The sequence below is a fragment of the Salvelinus fontinalis genome, chromosome 1 (assembly GCF_029448725.1).
Source record: "Salvelinus fontinalis isolate EN_2023a chromosome 1, ASM2944872v1, whole genome shotgun sequence".
Classification (NCBI taxonomy): Eukaryota; Metazoa; Chordata; class Actinopteri; order Salmoniformes; family Salmonidae; genus Salvelinus; species Salvelinus fontinalis.
The window spans coordinates 16,553,873-16,580,612 of NC_074665.1; the positions used below are offsets into that span (position 1 = coordinate 16,553,873).

The 26,740-nt window shown below is 42.9% G+C and overlaps 2 protein-coding genes across 4 annotated transcripts in view; one reads left to right on the plus strand and one right to left on the minus strand.

The window, feature by feature from the left end:
- Positions 1 to 358: 358 nt before the first annotated feature.
- LOC129821019 (regulator of G-protein signaling 9-like) lies at positions 359 to 16,970 on the minus strand. Of its 3 annotated transcripts, none has more exons than XM_055878346.1 (19): positions 16,649 to 16,970; positions 13,667 to 13,763; positions 12,513 to 12,563; positions 12,263 to 12,369; positions 12,125 to 12,176; positions 11,018 to 11,076; positions 10,751 to 10,827; positions 10,468 to 10,549; positions 8,582 to 8,644; positions 8,012 to 8,041; positions 7,840 to 7,901; positions 7,540 to 7,653; positions 7,308 to 7,423; positions 6,944 to 7,031; positions 6,723 to 6,861; positions 6,484 to 6,566; positions 6,236 to 6,359; positions 1,845 to 2,251; positions 359 to 1,759 (listed from the first exon to the last, which is right to left on the minus strand). In XM_055878346.1, exons 2-19 carry the CDS (start codon positions 13,749 to 13,751, stop codon positions 1,594 to 1,596), a joined length of 1,905 nt encoding a protein of 634 aa, XP_055734321.1. In that variant the 5' UTR covers positions 13,752 to 13,763; positions 16,649 to 16,970; the 3' UTR covers positions 359 to 1,593. The 3 variants fall into 3 exon arrangements, with proteins under 3 accessions (XP_055734321.1, XP_055734234.1, XP_055734403.1); XM_055878259.1 differs by lacking the exon at positions 16,649 to 16,970 and adding an exon at positions 15,359 to 15,674; XM_055878428.1 differs by lacking the exons at positions 359 to 1,759; positions 1,845 to 2,251; positions 16,649 to 16,970 and adding an exon at positions 15,359 to 15,670 and having other exon boundaries at positions 5,126 to 6,359.
- A 35-nt stretch (positions 16,971 to 17,005) lies between these two features.
- Positions 17,006 to 26,740, plus strand: part of LOC129821164 (guanine nucleotide-binding protein subunit alpha-13-like) — a 36,814-nt gene continuing 27,079 nt past the window's right edge. The window contains exons 1-2 of the mRNA XM_055878546.1: positions 17,006 to 17,336; positions 26,487 to 26,713. Of these exons, the coding sequence (XP_055734521.1) occupies positions 17,054 to 17,336; positions 26,487 to 26,713 (510 nt within the window). The 5' untranslated portion in view covers positions 17,006 to 17,053. The remainder of the gene's footprint in view (positions 17,337 to 26,486; positions 26,714 to 26,740) is intronic.

Consider the following 26,740-nt stretch of genomic DNA (forward strand, 5'->3'; position numbering starts at 1 on the left):
TCCTCACCACTGCCCAGAAGACAGATACAGTATATAATGCCATACATTGTCAGTCAGTCTAGTTGCACACAGGGGCGCAACTTTAGTTTTAGAAGTGGGGGGGGACATAATTATTATTATTTTAAAAATGTATACAGGCGGATAAACACTCCAAACAGCCTACCCGACCGCTCGGAGGCGTCCGTATGGTCCTAAAGCACACCGCTGCCTCGTTTTGTATCACATTCCAATGATAAAACTAGGGGGGGCAAAAATGCTATTTCAGAATGTGGGGGGGACATGTCCCCTCCCCCATCCCCAGTGAAAGTTGCGACCCTGGTTAAACACATAGATTAATTTACTCCTCACCCTGTTACAGTCATGTTTTAGTCATTTATTGAGGCACTTACACAAGAAATCATACAATACTGTTCACGTGTCACATTCTGGTCTCTGTAAACACATTAAAGGTAGAGGGTAAAATACATTCTGTTAGTTAACTCACTGCACTGTCCATTAGGAAAGACACTATGGAAAAACATCACTTAACCCCTAAAGATAAAGACAAAGGCTAACCAACAGGGGTATGAAACAGTGATTTAGGCAAGTCAGTAAACCTTGAGTCCAAGTCACTTGATCGTGTTCAATGTTGCTGTTCAAACATTTTAAAGTTTAATTTCATTACAGTGTGGCACATTTGTAAGGCTATTAAATAGACAATACAGTTATCTAAGATGTATGTTGAATTATGCAGAAGAGAGAGATTATGCAGAAGAGAGACTTTGTCTGACAACAAAGTTACAACTGGTCAAGTCCAAGTCTGAGTCAACACTGGTCGAGTCCGAGTCTGAGTCAACACTGGTCGAGTCCGAGTCTGAGTCAACACTGGTCGAGTCCGAGTCTGAGTCAACACTGGTCGAGTCCGAGTCTGAGTTAACACTGGTCGAGTCCGAGTCTGAGTCAACACTGGTCGAGTCCGAGTCTGAGTCAACACTGGTCGAGTCCGAGTCTGAGTCAACACTGGTCGAGTCCGAGTCTGAGTCAACACTGGTCGAGTCCGAGTCTGAGTCAACACTGGTCGAGTCCGAGTCTGAGTCAACACTGGTCGAGTCCGAGTCACGAGCCATGAAAATCGTGACCTGTGTCCGAGTCAAGTCCAAGTCACCACTGGTCGAGTCAAGTCCGAGTCCTGGACTAGAGTACTACAAAGCTACATAAAACAGCAGAGAAGCCACACGCAAAACTCTACAGAGCAGCAGCATGGTGGAGACACACTGTAGACCTAACGTCAGAAAACTAAACAGAGTTTAACTCACTAGAATACATATAGAAATGTGTACTGTACATTGTTGAGAGGTGTTGTGCGAACTCCCAGTAAACTCATAGAATCAAGAGCTGTGTTTATCAGTGGGCAACGTTCAGCTAGCTTTGACTAGCTTCTGCTACTTCTGAATGTCCAGAACATTGATGTATGAATTGAATGACCGTCATCTGATAGGTGCGAGAGAGCGATCAGTTTGGTTAAATTAAGGATTACGGTAAGGATTCAGCTGTGTCCGTGTGTGTCCATCTCTGTGTGTGTTGTGCATTCGTGCGTGAATGTGTGTGTGTTTGTTACCCGGCCCCCTCATGAGGTGTCACACTCTCCCAGGGACAGATGATCTCCTTCACCTGCCCTCCTCCTCCCCTTCTCGACGCCCCCCCACTCTCCTCCTCATCCTCGGAGTCGATGGGGTAGATGCGACACTCTGGAGGGATGTCCACCTTGATCTGGAAAAAACTGAAGGAACGAGGAAAGAGGAATGAGGAGGGAATGAAGGGATGAGGATGCATAAAGGTGTGTGAGCTGACTCTCTGTGACTCACTTGGCAATGCGTCTGGGCGGGGCTTGGCTGGGCTGCTCCATGCTGATAGGCTGAACGCGGCTGCTGGTCCCGGCGGGGGCAGGACATTTGGGTGACAGGCTGGCGAATACCGTGGAGGAAGTACAGCCCCGCCTCAACAGACGGCCCAATGAGAGAGCCATACGGGAACGAGAAGAGACAGCTGTCCCCCAGCCCTCAGGGCCCGCCTCTCCCCCCTCCAGCCCACCTCCTCTTCCTTCCTCCCACCTGCGTTCTGAGGCGGGGGTGCTGTCTATGGTTACACTGATGGGTGAAGGGCAGGCGGGGGTGTGGGGGAGACGGAAGGGGAAAGGGGGTGAGGCGGGGGAGGTGGAGGGGGGGCCGGAGTAGACCGCGAGGTGGGGAACAGGTGCTGTAAAGCGACACAGCTGTAGGGGTTAAAGGTCAGAGGTCAGATATAGGGTCAGGGGTGGGAAAGATTACTGAGAGGTTATACTAATACATTGCACACATGGATGGAGTGGTAAAAATGATGAGTAAATGATGAACACTGGTAAACTGTAGATGAAGGGTAGCATGGATTGGTCTGGCCCTGTGACAGGAATGACTGAGTTATCTGTGAGTTCTGTTATGGCATTATGGTCCAATGGACAGTGATGGGCCCAGTGACTGGATGACACAGTGAAAATGAGATGACAGACAGATATGGCTGGTAATTGATGCTTTATTGTATAGATGGTGCAGACATGTAGGTTACAGTAATGACATACAACATATGTGCCATTCCACCAATAGACTGCCTTTAGGGGACTGGCTTTTCTTCTTCATTTTATTACACCAAATTTGAACATTCTATCATTAATAGCACACGTTCCAACTTCTCAATAAACATGTTACATCTCAAGAGGTCAAATTATGAAAACATGACTACAAAAGTGACTATTGACAGGGTTGACTAACAGGGTTGACGATTTCATCTGAAATCAGCCATAACTCCCATTGTTACAGGGGGAATGGACGCTTGCTCTGTGCAATCGGGAGGAACAATCACAAAAAATAGAATATTTTTAAAACATTTCTAGCCTATCTACAATATATATACAAAAGTATGTGGACACCCCTTCAAATTAGTGGATTTGACTAATTCAGCCACACCCGTTGCTGACAGGTGTATAAGATCGAGCATGCCATGAAATCTCCATAGACAAAGATTGGCAGTAGAATGGCCTTACTGAAGAGCTCAGTGACTTTTAACGTGGCACCGTCATAGGATACCAACTTTCCAATAAGTCAGTTCATCAAATTTCTGCCCTGCTAGAGCTGCCCTGGTCAACTGTAAGTGCTGTTATTGTGAACTGGAAACGTCTAGGAGCAACAACAGCTCAGCCACGAAGTGGTAGACCACACAAGCTCACAGAATGGGACTGCCGCTGCGTAAAAATTGTCTGTCCTCGGTTGCAACACTCACTACTGAGTTCTAAACTGCCTCTGGAAGCAACGTCAGCACAAGAACTGTTCTTCAGGAGCTTCATGAAATGGGTTTCCATGGTCAAACAGCCGCACACAAGCCTAAGATTACCATGCACAATGCCAAACGTCAGCTGGCGTGGTGTAAAGGTTGCCGCAATTGGACTCTGGAGCAGTGAAAACACGTTCTCTGGAGTGATGAATCACGCTTCACCATCTGGCAGTCCGACGGACTAATCTGGGTTTGGCAGATGCCAGGAGAACGCTTCCTGCCCGAATGCATAGTGCCAACTGTAAAGTTTGGTGGATGAGGAATAATGGTTAAGGCCCCTTAGTTCCAGTGAAGGGGAATCTTAACACTTACTTACTGACTTTATTGTCCCCATGGGGAAATTTTATTGCAGAGTCATGTACACGTTTAAAGTGGCGTTTAAATACAAAACAAAATTGACAATACAACTTTCATAACAGTTACATACCAGTAAAACATTATTATTATTTTTTTTTAAATACTAGCCTGCTGGCCTTACTGAGTCGATAGGAACATTAGCCCAAGCTATTTTGGAGGGATATCACACCTGGCACAAATTGTCTAGTTCTGTTTTTCCTGCTGACGGGTGCCCTATACCTGCGACCAGAGGGGAGTAGTTCAAAGTCCGGGTGGCTTGGGTCTAATTAAAAACATAAAAGAACGCCACACCAAACACCACGCCACGCCACACCAAGCCACGCCAAACCAAACGCAACGACACACCAAACGCCACACCAAACCAAACGTCACACACTGCAGGATGCAACAGAGCCGCGTCCCCTGTCATCATAACACTACAGCATACAATGACATTCTAGACAATTCTGTGGTTCCAACTTTGTGGCAACAGTTTGGGGCCCTTTCCTGTTTCAGCATGACAATGCCCACATGCACAAAGCCAAGGTCCATACAGAAATGGTTTGTCGAGATCGGCGTGGAAGAACTTGACTGGCCTGCACAGAGCCCTGACTTCAACCCGATCGAAAACCTTTGGGATCAATTGAAACGCCAACTGCGAGCCAGGCCTAATCACCCAACATCAGTGTCTGACCTCACTAATGCTCTTGTGGCTGAATGGAAGCAAGTCCCCACAGCAATGTTCCAACATCTAGTGGAAAGCCTTCCCAGAAGAGTGGAGGCTGTTATAGCAGCAACGGGGGGACCAACTCCATATTAATGGCCATGACTTTGGACTGAGATGTTCAACGAGGTGTCCACATACTTTTTGTCATGTAGTGTATCTATGGGTAACAGGGTTGACGTGTTAGGCTCGATGTTCTCAGTTTTCTACCACAAAACACCAGAAAATGGCCAGAAAAAGTAGAGCCATCTCAACTGCTATTAAATGTTCAATGTTTCTTAAACGAATAGTGTTAACATATTAACACAAGAGTTGAGTTCACGTTACAGGGTTAACCCTGGGGGACAAATTAAGAGTTTATTTCCAAAATGCTATATATATCCATAACAGAAATGTTGGTAAATTAGCTTTTACTGTTTGAAGAACTTATGAATGAGACTAGTGGAAAAACACACCATCTAATCATGGCATGGGGTTGTTCAATGACAGACATGTATTTGTTTATAATCTGTCACTTGATGGTTTCATTTCAGATACAAATAATCATGTTTTTTTCTAAACGCTATATATCCATCTCACTCTCAGAGAAATCAGTAGTACTGCTAGGTTTTACACAGTAATAATATATATCCGCCTCACTCTCAGAGAAATCAGTAGTACTGTTAGGTTTTACACAGTCAAATGTAATTTTAAAAAACTTTTTTTTTTTACATAAAAAAAATAATTCAATGCAGTAATATGAGATCTATATGTAAAACATTTTACATTTTAGTTAGTTAGCAGATGCTCTTATTCAGAGCGATTGACAGCTAGTCAATTTATCTTAAGATATCTAGGTGAGACAACCACCTATCACAGTCAAATACAGAATACGAACATTTCATACCAGCTAAATAATGGATTTATACCGTATGGCAAAACTCTTTTTTTTATCTATTAATTAAACAACTTAGAACAGTAATATTGTAGACACAGGAAGGCTCCCATAAGCAACCATTTCTGATGAAACAAAAACACAAAATGTGAAAAATTGGTGGATATAGCATTTTGGAAATAAACCCTTCAAATGTAAATTTAATTAATCACATTAAATAAAATCTTTCCCTAAGCAGCAAAAGAACTAGGACTCATGGTGAAAATTTGGGGGAAGATCTTGGGGTTAAGTGGGTTAAAATCTTCCTAGAAGTTGGACAAACATGACTTGCGACATGCCAAAATTAGAATTTTCAATTAAAACACAATTTATTTGAATGAGAAAACACTGCTATTGGCATTGTTTACCGTGGTTTATGTACACACAATGTCTGAAGGACATAAAAGGCACTCTATTGGTGGAACAACCCAGATATGTCCCTATAGGTGGAACATGGAGCTGATGACATTGAAAGAGAGGTGAGAGACGCAGATACCGGTGAGACGCAGGTGAACATACCATCAAGACTAAAACCCTATCTCCTGTGACATGTACTATGATTTTCTAGAATAATTTGAACAGAAAACACTTTAACTTTACATGTAACGGTCTGTGGACAGTCAGACATTACTGTTCTTCTAGTATACAGTTCATAGAAATTCAAAATTGCACTGCTATCCTCCAAACTATTTTTAAAGATACCAACAACGTTGCTTCGTTTTCATTGGGTGTGTAGCCTATGTGTGTGTGTGTGTGTGTGTGTGTGTGTGTGTGTGTGTGTGTGTGTGTGTGTGTGTGTGTGTGTGTGTAGTTGTGCTTCTAGAAGTGTGTATATTTATGTCAATGCATGTGAGTATGTCTGTGGTCTATTTTTTGGGTGGGGGCACCTCCTTGCCCTTGTTGCTGAGTTTACTCATGACCTGTGTGATGTCCACAGGACCACTGGTGGCCATCCTGGCTCTCTCCTCCTTCTCCTGCTGGCGGACGATGATGGGACTGATGCTGGGACGACGCTTCCTGGCATTGGCCTCCAACTGGGACACACTGGAGAAGGGAGGTGGCGGAGAACGAGTTATTAACGTCCTTACAGTTACAAAGTCTTTCTATCTCTGCATTGAGGCATGACAGTCCAGACAATATGTCCACTGTACTGACACACAGCACTGACCTGAACCTGTGTTGATCAGGACCGATGGCCCTCTTCTGAGTGTCCTTAAACACTGGAGACTTCAGGTACCGCCCATAAGAGTCCTACATAAAAACACTTAGATACCTCCTGTACGTGTATTGACAGTTTTACTCCAAAATAAGTTAGTCAGGAATGTTACATCACGGCAGCCATTTTGTGTTTGATTTCTCCAGTTACAGCAGGCAGAGGGCCAGTAGTATTAATGCGGTGAAACTGACCTTCTTCATCAGCATGAAGATGTGTGTCTGAGCTGCATCCAGTACGTATCTGTGAGGGTGTTTCAGCCCTTTAACCGTCACTTCCATGGTCTTCCCGTCAATGTTGATCCACCGGGGGGCGCCACGCGCCAAGAAAGTCCTGACCAGAGACATGGTGAGTGAGAGTGTGAGAGTGTGTGAGTGAGTGAGTGTGTGAGTGACTGAGTGAGTGTGTGTCTTACTTGTAGACCTGCTGGGCCTTCTCGTTCATGGTAGCAGCCGTTCCCCACTTCAGATCTTCACATGCCTCCCAGAATGCCAGGTTCTCACCTGTCAATCAATCAGTCAACCAATCAAGCTTGACTTTTATAATATCAACCCCTAATAGAACAAGTAGATGCACCTTCAGAAGAGCCAGATGGTTGGGTGTCAAAGGGACTGGTACGTGACTGACTAGAATTCACTATTAGGTGTTTATATAATCTTTTTTTAATCAGGTTAGTATCATTGAGATGAAAATCTATTTTTCAAGAAAGACCTGGACCAACATATAATACCATTGCTGTAATGTTTCCCCAATGTTGTCATAACGTTGTATCAACATACCGCTGAACTCCTTCTTGAGGAAGAGTCTGAAGTCATCTCTGCCTCGAGGGTCAGAGAGCAGCTCCCCGAAACTGAACGTCCACCTCTCCACACGCATCTTAGTAGGAATATCCACACTGACAGACAGACACATGAATGTCCACGTATTGATACTGTACAAGTTCAAATGATACGTTCTATAACAACAGGTAGGACAGGAAGAGTAAGTTGAACAGTTGGGGATCAGACTCACTTGGCCATGTTGAGCAACCAGTAGGTGACATCATCGGTGACCCAGGGGTTGCTAGGGAGACAGGGGGCTAGGAAAGGGTCGTGCTTATTACAGGTGATGGAGTATTTCACCAGACTGGAAAAGAGAGAGAACACGCACACACAAACAACTACTGCTATGTTGGAGAGAATGGAGAATTATGCTTTTTAGCACCTAGTCATACAAATGTTTTCACCATTTATTACGACACAGTGCCTAGTATGTGAGTTCAGCTTTTAACCCTGGGTGTGTCAAACGTGACGAATTGTAAACTAGACGTACGCTCCGATAGAGACAGACGACTTGACCCTCGGCCTCATGATGGACTGCTGGGTAAAAATCATCTACAGGAAACAGGAAAAGGAAGTGGTCATCAACACAGGCAAAAAAGAAGGAGAAACTGGTCATATGTAAATGAGCTAATTATGTTAGGATATAAAATGTTGTTACTAACAATTCTTCTGAAGAAGTCTGAAGTTTCTTTCTGGAAAATAAAACAATGATTTGGTTATTTAAAGCAGAATGGCCAGCTACAGTCAACTTTGTTCCGTTAGACATAAAATAATAATGTGGTATTTATCACTACACTTAATGGTTTGTGTGTGTGTGTGTGTGTGTGTTTGTGAGTGAGTGTGTGCAGACGGAAGTACTCTTCAAAGTTGACACAGTAAAAGAGAAGAGAACCTGCAGAGAGAAAAGAGAAGGGGGATATCCTGTCAATTCAAATAGAAATCAAATGAAAAGGTGCCATCTGCAATATCTTCAGTTGAAGTATGTGATTGGATTTGGCTAACAGAGTGGACAGGTGTGGTGTGATTGCTTGACAGAGAGTCCAGATGTAATGTGGGGGCAAGTAGAAGGGTGTGTACCTGTATCTAATGTCAGATTACCACAGTTGAAATCCTCTTATCAAATATAAGCAGCTTGAATAGAGCCGTGCTAGGTCACAATGACAAACCTGTAGTTACAATACACCCTCAGCATAAGCAGGCTAATCTACACACATATGGGACTGACCTGTTACCTCCTCTGCGTTGGGGTCTACCATGCGTTCTAGTCCGTAGTCCATTGCACTGACAGTCCCTGGCTACAGACAGCCAGACAGACAGAGACAGAAAAAGTGTAATGTGCACGGTATGATAATATAATTTGAGAGCATGGTGTGTTGTTCTGTTGATTGGTATAAGACTGAAAAATGAGCTAGGCCCCCTACGCCTGCGCCCCTAATGAGAATATCCAGCATGCATCATTCTCTACCCATGATTCCTCATTAGCAGGCTGTCTGTCTAGACAGAGGTAAAGGCCAAAACTCCTACCTGCAGAGACACACATCATCTCACCCAAAGATATATTCACCTGTCAGCAGAACAGTGCCTGATAATAGATCTGATCATATTTACTGTCTGATAAATTCACTTTGAAGACAGGATTAACAATTTACTTTACTGCAGTGGGTTAAATCAGGGCCACACAGAATGTTTCTTGGTAGTCTTAAACAAATCTACTTTGAAACAAAAGTATACACCTCAAACACATGGTTATGGGTTTAAAGAAAGAAAAGTATGATATAGGTACAATGACACGTTTTTTTTTAACATGACTTAAAAAACGTAATCCTATGCAACATTAACCAATTAAAAACAGTTCTGTAGCGATGAGGTTTGTACAGTAAGCTATAGGCCCAATACATTATCACTGCATATTGGCTACGCTTGAATTGCCCTGCCATTGTTCTTCTCAGATCATTTTGAAATTATATTTCAAACTTTTAGGTATATGAAAGGAGAAAGGGGATACCTAGTAATTTGCACAACTGAATGCATTCAATCAATAGCTCATTTGTGTATTACTTGTGAGGCAAAGCTGAGTGAGCATAATAATAATATATATTTTTTTTTACTGGGCTGATGGCCTGCATTTGATGGTCAGTCTGAGGGGAGGGAGCAGCGGTGAGGCTGCCTCTCACCGTCCCTCCTCTCTCCCTCCATCTGCTGAGAAAGGGGGACACAGTCTTCCAGCTGATAGTGAAACTTAAGTCGCACTGCATTATTTCTGCACCAATTCATGTTGTTACTCCTATGACCAGAGAAAGGTAAATATTCCCTCGATATAAATGAAAAGACACAAGCCGCTAGTAATGACAACGCAAGCTTATCGGAACACTTTGCTATACTCATTCACCAGTGCTGGTTGTAGCAAGAGTGGAAGTAGGGAGAACAAGCATTTTATGGCTTAAAAGTGTTCAACAAAGTGTTGACAGTGCTCAATAAGAACTTAATGTGAGATTTCAAAACTTTTAAAAGCATGATTAGAGAGAGACTGAATGAATACGGCAAAAGCTGCTTTTTTTATGAGTAAGTGCATGTTTAAGTTCTTATTCATTCAGTCTCTCTCTAATCAGGGTTTTAAAAGTTTTGAAATCTCACACGATCAACTTTGCTGTACATTCAAAGTTTATTTTTACAGTCTATGGAGCGAGGAAACTGTGCAGACAATGTGATCTGAGCTATCTGATTGGTCAGCGATAGGCCTATAAGTGCACTTGATTTGTTCTCGGGGCCTGCCAGGTAGGCAGAGTTCTACCTTCAAACACACGCGCTAGGGCGGCTGAATCAAATGCACCTATCGCCAACAGTACTAGCGCTGCTGAATTAAGTGGGCTGCTGAATCAAGCACACCTATTGCCAATAAAAATAAATATTGTTGGGTTTTTTACAGAAATGTTTGGTCATCGACTAGGAATGCCTTGGAGATCGTCCAGTCGATTGCAATTGACCAGTTGGAGACCACATACAGTTTGATGTAGTGTGTGTGTGTGTGTGTGTGTGTGTGTGTGTGTGTGTGTGTGTGTGTGTGTGTGTGTGTGTGTGTGTGTGTGTGTGTGTGTGTGTGTGTGTGTGTGTGTCTCACCGGAGGTCTATGTACAACCCAGTAGGCTCTCTCCTGGCAGTCAAATACTGCACGATCAGGCTTCTTCCTCTCCTTCCCCGCCCTACACACACACACACACACACACACACACACACACACACACACACACACACACACACACACACACACACACACACACACACACACACCTGTTAGTTAACTCACACAACTTGAGTTAGAGGCCTGATAAACAATCTATGTTCCCATGTAAACAGTCTGTGGATGAATGGATGTTAGTGTAGTCTGTTTCTGCCAGACTAACCTGTACTGTTCTTTAGCCTGCATCACAATGAAGTCCCACTTATGGTTCATCCACTTGTGAAGACCGTTATACTGCTCCTGAAGAGAAAACACAGATGTGTGTTACCACTTACACGTGTGTGTGTGTGTGTGTGTGTGTGTGTGTGTGTGTGTGTGTGTGTGTGTGTGTGTGTGTGTGTGTGTGTGTGTGTGTGTGTGTGTGTGTGTGTGTGTGTGTGTGTGTGTGTGTGTGTGTGTGTGTGTGTGTGTGAGAGAGAATGCCTCTCACCTGTTCATGCATCTCTAGAACTCCTTTCTTGCGGATGTTTCTCTTGGCCAGGTAGATTGCTGAAAAATAAACATGATTTTATTAGGGATTTTTTAAACTTAAACTTATGCATGTGTTGCATGTTGCGCCACAATATTGTTTTGAAGGTTCCTTTTAGGACTGAGCATTCTACTCGATGCATCGTCATTGAGCGCTGATAAAGATTTATTCCAAAGTGCAGTACTGTGGCTTGAAAACACGATGGCATTTCTAAAGAAGGCGAATAATTCGTAGGAAAACCTTGTCATCATTTCGATGTCTCCAGATTGACTTTAGTTGCAGTATAACGTTAGCTAGCTAGCTAAGATTGAGGGGAGACTTCCAGATTTTAGCTAGCTAACATTAGCACTGCTAGCAATTTTTTATTAATTTTGCTAGCTAATGACAATATTGCCATCTGTCTAAAGTAAATTCGACAACATGATGATTGTTTCCTACTAAATATGTGCCTACTTTACCAACGTCATCGTATTCCCAAACCCCTATAGTGTAATTTGGACAAAACAGTCATTAGCCCTGGTTTAGAGTCATTAGCTCCCGTCCTACTTTTGAGCATCAATATGGCTGCTCCATCTGTAGAACATTGATTGAAAATGGCAACGACGCGACCGAGTGATGGAGGTGCAACACACGAATATGTCCACAATGTAGTTGACCTAACAATAAAGAAAGTTTTAAAGCTCCAATATGTAACTTTTTGGGCAACCCGACCAAATTCACATAGAACTGTTAGTTATAGATCTGTAATTCTCATTGAAAGAAAGTCTAAGAAGCGGTAGATCTGTTCTATGTGTGCTACTTCTATGCTTCAAATTTAGTTTTTTGCATATTTTATTTTCAGTTTTGTACACCAGCTTCAAACAGCTGAAAATACAATATTTTTTTTGTTATGGGAAATATATTTCACTGCGGTTTAGATGGCACAATGATTCTCTACACTATACTTACTGGTTTTGTCACATAAACTGAAATCAGGCAAACTATTAGAATTTCATCAACCAGAAAATTGCGGAGAGGTTTCTGCAAAGTGCACCTTTAACTATGTTTGTCTCGTTGTGTGTATCTCACCATAGTCGGTGTCCTCTACAGGCCACTGCTGGGCCGGCCAAAAGTATGGTGTCTGAGAGAAGACAAAAAGCACAGAGGTTTGGCATAGAGTTAGGAGTATGGGGTTGGTTAAGGTTTATACGGTGTTGTCGTGGTTACCTGAAAGCGGTAGAGGGCTGTGTCTGGTTTGATGACTAGTCGTTTATGATCCTGGAGGGGATAGATGTACCCAAACGCTACCAACATGGTGCCCAGAGCCCACGCCTCTACACAGACAGAGAGAGAGAGGGGGGAAGAGGGAGAGAAGGAGCGAGAGACAGAGAGAGAGGGGTGGAGAGGGAGAATATGAGAGAAAGAGAACCGTAATTCAAGAATGTTCTGTGTATGTCTGAGAAGAAAGCTCTCTTACCTTCTGCCTCTATAGTGTAACGGTTGGCTAGCCATGTCACGACATCCTCACCTGGAGAAGGTTGCAACAAACATCACAACTATTATAGAGATATGACATCACATGTATGACATCAGATGGACACTTTCATTGATGTTACTCTGTAATATAAAGAGGGTGTGGAAAGTAGAGAGAGAGAGAAAGGGAGAGGAGGATATTAGAGTGACAGAGAGAGAGATAGAGACACAGAAAGAGAGAGAGAAGAAAAAAGGGAGAGTAGAAAGAGAGATGCTGCCCACAGGACATTACATGTGGAGTCTGTAAATGCCAGAGGCCTCCCTCTGAGAGAAACTAATGCTGAGACAGTCAATATACTGAGAGGGGAGGATGAGAGGGGAGGGGAGCTTCTATTTTGCAAACCAAATTTCCCTAAGGGATTCTGGGAGTTCTATTTTCTTCTAGTCTGTTCTGTTCTATTATTTACCAATAATAGAATACCAGAAATGGACCCGGCTGAAGTGGCGTCATTAAAACTCAAGAGTATAAGTTCTTTATCAATCTCTCTCGCTCTTCTTTCTTCTCTCGGCCTCCTTCACACTCTATTCTCTCTCCCGCCATCATCTCTCTCTCCATCCTTCTTTCTCTACCTTTCTCTCTATCATTCACTCTCTCATTGTCTCTCTCTCCATCCTTCATTCTCTCATTCTCTCTCTCTCCATCATCTCTCTCTATCTTTCCTTCTCTCCCTCATCTCTTTTGCCTTCCTTCTCTCCCTCCTACACACTCTATTCTCTCTCTCCCTCCTCCATCATCTCTCTCTCTACCTTTCTCTCTCTCTATCATTCACTCTCTCATTGTCTCTCCCTCCATCATCTCTCTCACTCCATCCTTCTCTCTCTCTAGCCTTCAGTCTCTCATTCTCTCTCCCTCCATCATCTCTCTCTATCCTTCCTTCTCTCCCTCATCTATTTTGCCTTCCTTCTCTCCCTCCTACACTCTCTCCCTCCCTCTGTTCCCCTCTCTCAGTAAGAGGTTGTCATGGAGATAGAATATTGAGCTCAAGACATGGGAAAAAATAGAGGTTACCTAACCTATGGCAACCACTATCAATCCACTGAGTGTGTTTTCTGTGTGCTTCTTTGTGTGTGTGTGTGTGTGTGTGTTTTTTTTTTTACCTGTGATAGCGTGTGGTATAGTAGTGATAACCAGTTTCTGGGGTTGTGACTTGACTCCAGTCTTTGGATCCTGCATCTCCAGCATCACAGCCTCCACCTGGAAGACAACAGGAACACAGGCTGTAAAGAGAACAGATCACTAACGGCGTACACCACTACAGAGGCAGGTCACCGAGACAACGGGTTGTCAAAATAATAGGTTACCATGACAGTAGGACAGACAGTCAACAGGTTACTATGACGAGACAGGTCAGAGCTATATATGCATATAATTACTTAATTCTATTACTTTTAAGTTGTACTATGACTATTAAATAGTAGGATGTCTGTGCTTTGTAGTTCTGAGACAGGTTATTGGGAGGACTGTGAGGAAGGAGACAGGGAACACAAACAAGCATATACACGCTATGTGGAGGAAGGACTCAGGTCCTCTTAATGTTTTGGAGAACCAGTGTGTTTCAGCAAGTAGGGTTCTGTCTGTCTGTCTGTCTGTCTGTCTGTCTGTCTGTCTGTCTGTCTGTCTGCCTGCCTGTTTTGAACCCGGTTACCAGTGTGTCTGAGTCAGTCTTGCAGTGTAGAGCTATAGCCCAGTCTGTTTTAAACCAGCCTGCTCTGGCCTGTCTCTGACTGATATGAAGGGGCTTTCTGCCAGACCGGGGTCTGTCTGAGGCTTTGATGTCATGTGACAGTAACACCATCCAGCTAGGTTCAGCCAACCACAGCGGACTCTCAGCGCCCTCTGGACACCAACACCAATAGGCTAAACATCATAGTCTTAAGTTACACAGAGAACCTAGTTTTAGTACCCTGTTGATAACAGAAGCAGGTACAACAAGCACAGTCCCAGCTGGAAAAGCACTAGGATCTGTCCTCTCCATACTGCTACTGTCTGGATTAACTGGTTGATGGTGGTGCTGTTAATACTAATCAGACTAATGCTGATCACGCTCACTGACCGCATCCATGAGTAGCAGTACAACGCTAAAGAGAACACCGTGTCAATCAAAATAAAGATACCAGTAAGTGAAAGGCTGTTCACCAAAGTCATTTATTTTAACACATTGAGAATAGGTTGTCTCGCTCTCGTTTTGCTGCGTAGCTTTCGAGATCTTGCAGTCTTCTTAACACCTGTGAAACAACTAAACATGACCGTCATAATTCCCAGGCTTTCCTGTGAATTATGTTTTCTGATAACTGAGTTTTCAAATTGGCCATTGTAAGAGAAAATGGCATGTTAGGAAAACATATGTGTATGTATTATTATCATATAGGTGCACTGGGTTGACAGACATTGATCGAATAATACCAGAAAAACAGAACTGCCCACCCACGTCAATCTTTTAAAATTACATTTAGTGAAATTGTCGACTAACGTAAATTGAACGGGAAATCAACTAAAAACGTCTCCGTGCCATTGGATTTAGGTTAAAAGTTGGATGAAAATAATGTGCAATTCCACTACCTTTAAGACTTTTTTGCGAATCCAATTAGTTTACAACGTTGATGAACGTTATGACATTTTGGGGGTTGAAATTAAGTGGAAACAACGTTGATTCAACCAGTCTTTGCCCAGTGTATGAAGTACGAACAGACGATTTTATTTTAAGAACTAAATATAGCAAGACAGCCTATATGTCTGCGTCTGTGGTGTGTATCATAACCGTATCATAATTTCTGATAAAGCTAACCTACCTTTTTGAGACATGCCATCCTCGGTCGGAACCTCTGTCCATGATCCCGTACATTTCTGATGGTCATGTTGTTTGCTTTCCTCCCCTCTTATTCGCTATGATAACGCCAATACTGAATTAATTTAGCCTAATATTTCTCCAGCCAAAGCGAAGATGCTGGATGCGAGTGAATAAGCAAGCAGTTTATCAATACAATGACCAGCAGCAAGCATCCATAGGGATGGAGGGGGATTGCGTATCAGCCAATCAGGGCACTGTTCTATATTACCGCCAGTGATTTTACCTGTCTGTCACTGCCTGGGTTTCCACTAGCTTCTATAGCTACAAAGTCAGATTCCACAGCCACGAAGTCAGATTCCACAGCCACAAAGTCAAAATTGGCCACAATGGCGGAATTTGTTGTCTTAATTTAAGGTTAGGGTTAGGCATAAAGTTAACAGCGTGGTCAAGGTTATAAGAAGATAAATTGTAGAAATGGGCGAGGTTTATGACTGTGTGGCTATAACAGCTAGTGATGACCCACAGACTGCGTTATAACAGTTACCGGTCACGCTCTGCGTTTACGCAACTGTGACCGCCAGGTGATGACATTGGGTAATAAATCTCAGTCTACATGCTTCATGATTAAATTATGATTGTAATTTGGCAGTGTTGAATTGTTCTGTTAAATGTTAAATGATGCATTTAATGTGATGTGAATAATAAGGTATTTCAATGCTATAATTATAGGCACAGCTATTTTCTTTCATTTGGTCAACTTTGGTAAAACAGTTTGGTTTAATTGAGGATTTAAAAACGTTTTATCAGGGCAAAACTGCATGTTTTATTCAAACTACAAAATCACATGGTTGAGTGATGAGATAAGGTATTCATTTAGCATAGCAAGAAAGGCATTATATACCAGATTTGTTTACTGTATACTACAGTGGAGGCTGCTGAGGGGAGGACGGCTCATAATAATGGCTGGAATGGAGTGAATGGAATTACATAAAACTATGTGTTTGATGTATATGATACTATTCTACTTATTCCGCTCCAGCTATTACCACGAGCCCGTCCTCCCAATTAAGGTGCTACAAACCTCATGTGGTATGCTTAAGCAATAAGGCACCTTGGGGGTTTGTGGTATATGGCTAATATACCACAGCTAAGGGCTGTATGCACGCAAGACGCAACGCGGAGTGCCTGGATACAGCCCTTAGCCGTGGTATACAACCCCCGAGGTGCCTTATTGTGAATATAAACTGGTTACCAACATAATTAGAGCAGTAAAAAATACATGTTGTCTTACCCGTGGTATATGGTCTGATATACCACACCTGTCAACCAATCAGCATTCAGGGCTCGAACCACCCAGTTTATAATATATTGTCAAAGCACACTTCCTGGTTGTAGAACAGAGATGGGCTTGGCCCTCTATGTGTGTTTAGTTGTATCTCCATTAGCTTTTTCAGAAGCAGCAGCTTCTCTTCCTGGGGTCCACAAAAAAACATGACAAGATAAAAAACACTCATACACTGATAGTCACACAAATAATGTGCGTTTGTGTGTGAACGAGCTGCCTAGCGAAAGTGGTGTGTGTCACATGTAGTACATTGAATTGGAATAATTTTATTTCTATAGTGTAGTCGCGTTTCCGCGCGCCTCACATGAACGAGCAAACCCTCTCCCGTGTATCGATGAAGCTGGTTGAAACATGGCGGACTTCCTGCCGACCCGATCCGTGCTAAACCAGTGCTTCCCAGTTTGCCTGCTTACCAGCACCGAGGTTGAACAGCTGAGGAAATCTAAAGAGATTGACAAAAGTCTTTCCCGAGACAAAACCTACGCGGAACGACTAGTTAAGATACTTTTACTGGGCGCGGGCGAGAGCGGCAAGTCCACTTTCCTCAAACAGATGAGGATCATCCACGGGCAGGACTTCGACCAGCAAGATCGTGAAGAGTTCCGGGCAACAATTTACAGCAATGTTATCAAAGGTAACTAGGGAGAACTTCTACGGGACTAAAAAGCTACACGAGTTAACGTTCTGGACTCTTCTTTCGAGCCCTAGTGAAAGTTGAGTGGTAAAAAAACTTTTGAGCGAAGTTTACATTATATGTATGCGTGGAGCTGCTCGCTGAATTTAGCAGCTAGATTAGTTAGCTTGGGGTTTAACGTTAGCTTGAACTACAATTAAACATTCACAGTTTAGTGGATGAACGCCAGTGTTTATGACTGTTGTCGGCTAGTATGAGAGTGTCTCAGCTTTTAATGTAAAAGGGCCATTTTATGTTATAACTAGTTAAATCTGATGCACACTGTGTGGTGAAAAGGTCATTAGGACGCCTCTTTTAGAAAGTGTTAACCTACTTCCTGCTGTCAACTCTTCAGTGGCGAAGCCGCATAAAGATGTCTGAATTCAGATGACATCATTGTTTTACCACTATACTCCAGTATATGTCGGTATTCATGTCATAAGAAGAAATTCCCCTCGACCACGCCCACAAATTGGGGAAAACAAACGGTATTCCACATTGACCCCATTGTAAAACATAAATAAAATAAAAAGCCTACTTAGTCATCAATATTTAATTCTACAGAAATAACAAAACATGCCGAAAAGCTGTCAAAAATCCCGACCCACGGTTCGGAATGCTCCCACATAGGGAAATACAGCCTGCGAGAAGAGCCCTTTGGCTTTAAGCGTAAATCATGGTCCAACAGACGCTGACTGAGACAATATTTTGCAGTCCCTCCAGGATTTTGTGATTTAAAAAAAATATGTATTTATGCGGGAAAAAAATGCTTGATTTTTTTCAGCAGAATTTCTTAGAAATTCTTCGATACATTTTGCGATGGGTTTTTTTCACGTTCATTTCATATAAAGCAATAAAGTCATATGTGCTCAGTTTTAGGACGATTTTAAGCAGAATACATAATACAAAAACAATTATAAACATTTGAAGTGCTCAATTTTGTTTATTTACCTGAACAGCATTTTTTCTGAACAAAAAAGGTGTGGAAGCTAGCTCAGATTTCCAACATATATATTTTTTAAAAACGCATTCCTCTTTAATCTGTAAATAGTATAAAATATTAAACTAGGACAAAAGAAACACCTGGGGTCCAATCTGCAATTAAGACATATCTCAAGTTTATCTTCCATGAAAACAATTAGAGACAAATTTCTCTTTTCGGATGTTTCTATTTTTGAACAAACACAGCTCTTTTTCTGAACATAAGAGGTGGGGGGGGGTGACCGAGGGCCTAGCTCATCTAGGCCTATATCTCAATGTCATCCTCCATTTCATCCTTTCTATCCTCCTCCATATCAATTGCTCCACTGCGGAGTCGTTGGTTGTGGTACAGTACGTTTTACAGAGATTTTAAAATGGAAAAGCTGACAAATGTTTCTGTGCTTTGAGCAGCGCTCTCCATAGACAGACTGGGGAAAGCAGAGTGCCGACCACCCTACTAAAGCCAAGGTTAGCGGAGTAAAAGTTTGAGTAATACGCCGCTCACCTTGATTCTTTCAGCGCTTGTCACAGTCTTCCCTGCTACCACTTCAGTCATGGTGATCTGCCGCTGCTGTGCGATCTGTTCTGACATTCTCATGTGCTTTGCTGATTCCAAGTGACTGCTGATTTTCGACTTTCTCTTGTGTTCCAGCACAATGTTGCACGAAGTGCAAACCAATTTCTCCCCACTTTCATGTAAAACATTTGGAAATTGTTTTGCACGGTCTTTAGCTGTTATTTCTGTTGGCAAATGAGATTGACTTCTGTTCTATGTACTGCCTGTGAGCCATCTTTGCACGTGAATACGTTGACAGGCCAGGGGGGAAAACGTTGTTGCCGTGGTTGGATTGGGCCATTTTCCACGGTAACAGTGCAGTAGTTGGTCAAAATTACTAACCCGCTTTTGAGTAATGCGCTAAATGTACGGGGTTCGTCAAAATTGCGAGGTCTCGCATTATATGCACTGAGTTGTTGATTTTTGCATTGAATTATGTGATCGCGGAATCCTGGAGAGACTGATTTTGGCTTCCCATTGTGACCTAGCTAAGCGGCTCTGATACCACCATCTGTGAGGGACGCACAATTCCCAAACAGCGTTCCCCACAGATCCCAAACAGCGTGTCCTCTATTCATTTAAATGTGTTGACAGTTGGAGAAATTGCTTGAGCTGCGCTCAGAATTAGTAAAGTATGAACTAACTAATTTATAATAAATAAAAACATTTGGAAATATCACATTTACATAAGTATTCAGACCCTTTCCTCAGAACTCTGTTGAAGCACCTTTGGCACCGATTACAGCCTTGAGTTTTACTTGGTATGATGCTACAACCTTGGCACACCTGTATTTGGGGAGTATTCTTCTCTGCAGTTCAATCGGGTTCAAGTCCGCACTCAGGCTGGGCCACTCAAGAACATTCAGAGACTTGTCCCAAAGCCTCTCCTGCGTTGTCCTGGTTGTGTGCTTAGGGTCGTTGTCCTGTTGGAAGGTGAACCTTCGCCCCAGTCTGAGGTTCTTAGTGCTCTGGAGCAGGTTTTCATCAAGGGTCTCTCTGTACTTTGCTCCGTTCATCTTTCCCTCGATCCTGAGTAGTCTCCCAGTCCCTGACACTCAAAAAGATCCCCTCAGCATGATGCTTCCTCCACCATTCTTCACCGTAGGGATGATATTGGCAGCGGTGGGAAAGTACTAAATTCTCATACTTGAATAACATTTTACGGATAGCCAGGGTCACACTCCAACACTCGGACATCGTTTAAAAACAAAGCATTTGTGTTTAGGGAGTCCTTCAGATCAGACTCAGTAGGGATGACCAGGGACGTTCTCTTGATACATGTGCGTATTGGACCATTTTCTTGTCCTGCTAAGCATTCAAAATATAACAAGTCATTTTGGATGTCAGGAAAATGTATAGAGTAAAAAGTACATAATTTGTTTTAGGAATGTAGTAAAGTGAAAGTTGTCAAACATATAAATAGTAAAGTACAGAGACCCCAAAAAACAATTTAAGTACTTTACACCACTGGGTATTGGCCAAGTTATGAGCGGTGCCTGGTGTCTTCTAGACGTGACGCTTGGTATTCAGCCAAAAGAGTTCCATCTTGGTATCATCAGACCATAGAATCGTGTTTCTCATGGTCTGAGTCCGTTGGGTGCCTTTTGGCAAACTCCAAGTGGGCAGACATGTTCCTTTTTTACTGAGGCGTGGCTTTCATCTGGCCACTACCATAAAGGCCTGAAATGCTTACTTACAGGTCCTTTTACAACAATGTAGAGAAAATAGAAAGTGACACAAGGAATAAATACACAGTGAATAACAATAACTAATAAAATAACATGTCTATATACAGGGATTAACAGCGTTACGAGGTAATTGAGGAAGCTATGTACATATAGGTAGAGTTAACGTGACTAGGCAACAGGATTGATAATAGACTGTAACAGAAATATATGTTGTGAGTGTGTGTGTCGTCAGTATGCGTGTGTGTTGGTGTAAGTGTGCGAGTCCGGTGTGTGTTTGTGCATAGTCAATGCAGGAGATTTGGTGCAAAAAAGTGTATGCGTCTGTTGTGGTGGCAAGGTATGTACTGTGTGTGTGCATAGTCAGTGCAATAGTTTTATTTTATTTTTAAATGTATACATAGTATTTTTGCACTTTAATGCATACGTGAATTTTTATTGTTACAGAGCAGGCATCATCATGCCCTGTGTATACAAACGTAAAACAAGCAGGGGTCTATCCCCCTTGAGGTTCTTGAAAGAGCAGCCAAGGAAGGGAAGAAGTCCATTGGAGCAGCAGCAAGGGATGAACAAATAGACTGAATGACACTGAAGAGGTACAGAAAACAAACATGTACCTGTTTGAAAGAGAGGCGGTGACAGAGTATTAGAGGAACACAAGGTCTTATCTGATGACATGGAGTCTGAGCTTGATAAAGAGAGGCGATGACAGAGTAGCAGAGGAACACAAGGTCTTATCTGATGACATGGAGTCTGAGCTTGATAGAGGCAATGACAGAGTAGCAGAGGAACACAAGGTCTTATCTGATGGCATGAAGTCTGAGCTTGATAGAGACGATGACAGAGTAGCAGAGGAACATAAGGTCTTATCTGATGACATGGAGTCTGAGCTTGATAAAGAGAGGCGATGACAGAGTAGCAGAGGAACACAAGGTCTTATCTGATGACATGAAGTCTGAGCTTGATAGAGGCGATGACAGAGTAGCAGAGGAACACAAGGTCTTATCTGATGACATGAAGTCTGAGCCTGATAGAGGCGATGACAGAGTAGCAGAGGAACAGCAGGTTTTCAAATCAAATGTTATTTGTCACATGCGCCGAAAACAACAGGTAGACCTTACAGTGAAATGCTTATTTACAAGCCCTTAACCAACAATGCTTTATGAAGTTTTAATTTAAAAAATTAAAAATAAGTGTTAAGTAAAAAAATAGAAAAGCAAAGTAACAAATAATTAAACAGCAGTAGTGAAATAAGCGAGGCTATATACAGGGGGTACTGGTACAGAGTCAATGTGCGGGGGCACCTGTTAGTTGAGGTAATATGTACATGTAGGTAGAGTCAAAGTGACTATGCATAGATTATAAACAGAGAGAGGCAGCAGTGCTAAAGAGGGGTCTGGGTTTCCCTTTGATTAGCTGTTCAGGGGTCTTATGGCTTGGAGGTAGAAGCTGTTAAGCCTTTTGGACCTAGACTTGGCGCTCCGGTACCGCTTGTCGTGCGATAGTAGAGAGAACAGTCAATGACTACGTTGGCTGGAGTCTTTGACAATTTTTAGGGCTTTCCTCTGACACTGCCTGGTGTAGAGGTCCTAGATGGCAGGAAGCTTGGCCCTAGTGAAGTACTGGGCAGTACGCACTACCCTCTGTAGTGCCTTGCAGTTGGAGGCCGAGCAGTTGCCATACCAGGCAGTGATGCAACCAGTCAGGATGATCTCAATGGTGGGGCTGTAGAACCTTTTGAGGATCTGAGGACCCATGCCAAATCTTTTCAGTCTCCTGAGGGGGAATAGGCTTTGTCGTGCCCTTTTCACAACTGTCTTAGTGTGTTTGGACCATGATAGTTTGTTGGTGACGTGGACACCAAGGAACTTGATGCTTTCAACCTGCTCCACTACAGCCCCGTCGATGAGAATGGGGGTGTGCTTGGTCCTCCTTTTCCTGTAGTCCACAATCATCTCCTTTTTCTTGATCACGTTGAGGGAGAGGTTGTTGTCCTGGCACCACACGGCCAGGTCTCTGACCTCCCTATAGGCTGTCTCATCGTGGTTGGTGATCAGGCGTATTACCACTGTTGTCATCAGCAAACTTGATTATGGTGTTGGAGTGAGTGAACAGGGAGTAAAGGGGGGGACTGAGCAGGCACCCCTGAGGGGCCACCGTGTTGAGGATTAGTGTGGCGGCTGTGTTGTTCCCTACACTTACCACCTTGGGGCGGCCCGTCAGGAAGTCCAGGATCCAGTTGCAGAGGCATGGTGTTTAGTCCCAGGGTCCTTAGCTTAGTGATGAGCTTTCAGGGCACTATAGTGTTGAACGCTGAGCTGTAGTCAATGAACAGCATTCTCACATAGGTGTTCCTTTTGTCCAGGTGGGAAAGGGCAGTGTGGAGTGCAATAGAGATTGCATCATCTGTGGATCTGTTGGGGTGGTATGCAAATTGGAGTGGTTCTAGGGTTTCTGGGATAAGGTTACCTTAGTGTTCTTGGGCACAGGGACTATGGTGGTCTGCTTGAAACATTGGTATTACAGACTCAGACAGGGAGAGATTGAAAAGGTCAGTGAAGACACTTGCCAGTTGGTCAGCGCATGCTCGGAGTACACGTCCTGGTAATCTGTCTGGCCCTGCGGCCTTGTGAATGTTGACCTGTTTAAAGGTCTTACTCGCATCGGCTACTGAGAGCGTGATCACACAGTCGTCCGGAACAGCTGGTGCTCTCATGCATGTTTCAGTGTTACTTGCCTCAAAGCGAGCATAGAAGTAATTTAGCTCATCTGGTAGGTTTGTGTCACTGAGCAGCTCGCAGCTGTGCTTCCCTTTGTAGTCTGTAATAGTTTGTAAGCCCTGCCACATCCGACGAGCTTCAGAGCCGGTGTAGTACGATTCGATCTTAGTCCTGTATTGATGCTTTGCCTGTTTGATGGTTCGTCGGAGGGTATAGCGGGATTTCTTATAAGCTTCCAGGTTATAATTCCGCTCCTTGAAAGCAGTAGCTCTACCCTATAGCTCATTGCGAATGTTGCCTGTAATCCATGGTTTCTGGTTGGGGTATGTACTTACAGTCACTGTGGGGACAACGTCATCGATGCACTTATTGATGAAGCCAGTGACTGATGCGGTGTACTCCTCAATGCCATCGGAAGAATCCTTATTCCAAACTTATTCCAGTCTGTGCTAGCAAAGCAGTCCTGTAATTTATCTGATAACATGGAGTCTGAACTTGATAAACATATTAGAGGTCGACCGATTATGGTTTTCCAACGCCAATACCGATTATTGGAGGACAAAAAAAGCAGATACCAATTAATCGGACGATTTTTAAAATGTATTTGTAATAATGACAATTACAACAATACTGAATGAACACTTATTTTAACTTAATATAATACATCAATAAAATCAATTTAGCCTCAAATAAATAATGAAACATGTTCAATTTGGTTTAAATAATGCAAAAACAAAGTGTTGGAGAAGAAAGTAAAAGTGCAATATGTGCCATGTAGGAAAGCTAACATTTAAGTTCCTTGCTCAGAACATGAGAACATATGAAAGCTGGTGGTTCCTTTTAACATGAGTCTTCAATATTCCCAGGTAAGAAGTTTTAGGTTGTAGTTATTATAGGAATTATAGGACTATTTCTCTCTCTACCATTTGTATTTCATATACCTTTGACTATTGGATGTTCTTATAGGCACTTTAGTATTGCCAGTGTAACAGTATAGCTTCCGTCCCTCTCCTCGCTCCTCACTGGGCTCGATCCAGGAACACATCGACAACAGCCACCCTCGAAGCAGCGTTACCCATGCAGAGCAAGGGGAACAACTACTCCAAGTCTCAGAGCGAGTGACGTTTGAAACGCTATTAGCATGTACCCCGCTAACTAGCTAGCCATTTCACATCGGTTACACCAGCCTAATCTCTGGAGTTGATAGCCTTGAATTCATAAACAGCTGAGCTGCTGGCAAAAATGCACGAAAGTGCTGTTTGAATGAGTGCTTACGAGCATGCTGGTGCCCACCATCGCTCAGTCAGACTGCTCTATCAAATCATAGACTTAATTATAACATAATAACACACTGAAATACGAGCCTTAGGTCATTAATATGGTCGAATCCGGAAACTATCATCTCGAAAACAAAACATTTATTCTTTCAGTGAAATACGGAACCGTTCCGTATTTTATCTAACGGGTGGCATCCCTAAGTCTAAATATTCATGTTACATTGCACAACCTTCAATGTTATGTCATAATTACATACAATTCTGGCAAATTAGTTCGCAATAAGCCAGGCGGCCCAAACTGTTGCATAAACCCTGACTCTGCGTGCAATGAACGCAAGAGAAGTAACACAATTTCACCTGGTTAATATTGCATGCTAACCTGGATTTCTTTTAGCTAAATTTGCAGGTTTAAAAATATGTACTTGTCTATTGATTTTAAGAAAGGCATTGATGTTTATGGTTAGGTACACGTTGGAGCAACGACAGTCCTTTTTCGCGAATGCGCACTGCATCGATTATATGCAACACAGGACACGCTAGATAAACTAGTAATATCATCAACCATGTGTAGTTATAACTAGTGATTATGATTGATTGTTTTTTATAAGATAAGTTTAATGCTAGCTAGCAACTTACCTTGGCTTCTTGTGAGGCAGGTGGTTAGAGCGTTGGACTAGTTATCCGTAAGGTTGCAAGATTGAATCCCTGAGCTGACAAGGTAAAAATCTGTCGTTCTGCCCCTGAACAAGGCAGTTAACCAACCGTTCCTAGGCCGTCATTGAAAATAAGAATGTGTTCTTAACTGACTTGCCTAGTTAAATAAAGGTGTAATTTTTTTTAACAAAAATACAACAACAGAAAACTGCAAAATCGGCATCCAAACTACCGATTTCCGATTGTTATGAAAACTTGAAATCAGCCCTAATTAATCGGCTATTCCAATTAATCGGTCGACCTCTAAAACATATCAGGTATTGGCACGTAGAAACAACATCACTGTCCCAGACAGCTGGTCAGGACTTATTCCACATTTTATTGAGTTACAGCCTGAATTTTCTTACTGATCTACACACAATACCCCATAATGACAAAGTGAAAACATGTTTTTTGGAAATGTTTGCACATTTTTTTACATTTAAATACAGAGATATCTCATTTACATAAGTATTTACACCCCTGAGTCAATACTTTGTAAATGCACCTTTTGGCAGTGATTACAGCTGTGAGTCTTTCTGGGTAAGTCTCTAAGAGCTTTCCACACTTGGATTGTGCAACATTTGCCCATTTATTTATTTTTTATTCAAGCAAAAACCTAGCCATGAAGTCCGAGAACTCCGAGACACAATTGTGTCGAGGCACAGTTCTAGGGAAGGGTACCAAAAAATGTCTGCAGCATTGAAGGTCCCCAAGAACACAGTGGCCTCCATCATTCCTAAATGGAAGAAGTTTGGAACCACCAAGACTCTTCCTAGAGCTGGCCGCCTTGCCAAACTGAGCAATCGGGGGAGAAGGGCCTTGGTAAGGGAGGTGACCAAGAACCCGATGGTCTGAATGCCAAGCGTCACGTTTGGAAGAAACCTGGAACCATCCCTACGTTGCAGCATAGTGGTGGCAGTATCATGCTGTGGGGATGTTTTTCAGTCGCAGGGACTGGGAGACTAGTCAGGATCGAGGGGAAAGATGAACAGAGCGAAGTTCAGAGAGATCCTTGATAAATTTGCAAACATTTCTAAAAACCTGTTTTTGTTATTGTGTGTAGACTGAGGGGGGAAATATATGTTTTATCCATTTTAGAAAAAAGCTGTAACGTAACAAAATATCATCGACCCCCATCAGAGAGTTTCTGTGTATGGTCGTTGTTGTTCACTATCAACTCTATCTGTCCTCTTCAGGTGTGCGTGTGTTGGTGGACGCACGAGAGAAGCTTCACATCCCCTGGGGTTCCCCTGACAACCAGGTGCACGGAGACAATGTGATGTCTTTCGACACACGGTCTGCGATGATGGCGAACGGCCAGGTGGAGACAAGCGTGTTTCTCAAGTACCTGCCCTCCATCCAGGTCCTGTGGGCCGACAGCGGAATACAACACGCCTACGACAGACGCAGGGAGTTCCAACTGGTTAGTACACACACCCCAGTACACACA